At 64.6% G+C, this 536-nt stretch overlaps 1 protein-coding gene across 1 annotated transcript in view; it reads left to right on the top strand.

Moving 5' to 3' along the window:
- Window positions 1–536, top strand: part of FAM193B (family with sequence similarity 193, member B) — a gene marked incomplete at both ends in the record, with an annotated part of 5,013 nt that overhangs the window by 193 nt on the left and 4,284 nt on the right. The window contains one exon of the mRNA XM_009705274.1: window positions 1–32. This exon is cut by the window's left edge and continues 193 nt beyond it. Coding sequence (XP_009703576.1) covers window positions 1–32 — 32 coding nt within the window. The remainder of the gene's footprint in view (window positions 33–536) is intronic.

The raw sequence follows: 536 nt of genomic DNA, 5'->3' as shown, positions 1-536 counted from the left end.
AGCGGCGGGCGGTGCAGGAGCAGGCCCTGGCGGTAAGCGGTTATGGAGCTGGGGTCAGAAAGGCCAGGGCTGTAATTCCTGGGACTGCAGTGCTGACCATCCTATGGCACTGGCTGGGTGTGCGGGTCCCCTCCTCGCTCAGAGCTGAGCGTCTCAGAGATCCCATCCTCCCTGCTCCTTGCAGCCGTGCTGCCCGCCCCAGGGCTGCTGCTGGCTCCTCAGGGAGGGACGATGGTGGGGCAGAGCGCGGCGGCATGGAGGCTTGTCCGGCAACTTGTTGGGTTGGAGCTGCCTGCCTGGCGAGCCTGGCAGTGCCACTGCTTCTGTGCCAGCCCTGCTCCACTGTGCATTGTGCTGTGTCCCCCCGAGCCCCAAGGCTGCTCCCTGCCGTTATGCAGGTCTCTCTGGAGCAGCAGCATGTGCCAGGGCAAGTGCCTGCCCGTGCGTGGAGCTCAGGGGAAGAGAAGCTCCCTCCTGCTTGGCTTTATTTAACCCTGGTCTGATTTGAGCGAGACCAGAGCAGGCGCGTGGCTCTT

Source organism: Cariama cristata, unplaced genomic scaffold (assembly GCF_000690535.1).
Source record: "Cariama cristata isolate BGI_N322 unplaced genomic scaffold, ASM69053v1 scaffold22438, whole genome shotgun sequence".
Taxonomy (NCBI): domain Eukaryota; kingdom Metazoa; phylum Chordata; class Aves; order Cariamiformes; family Cariamidae; genus Cariama; species Cariama cristata.
The sequence above is the reverse complement of the archived record's forward strand: the minus strand, read 5'-3'. Positions and strand labels throughout refer to the sequence as shown.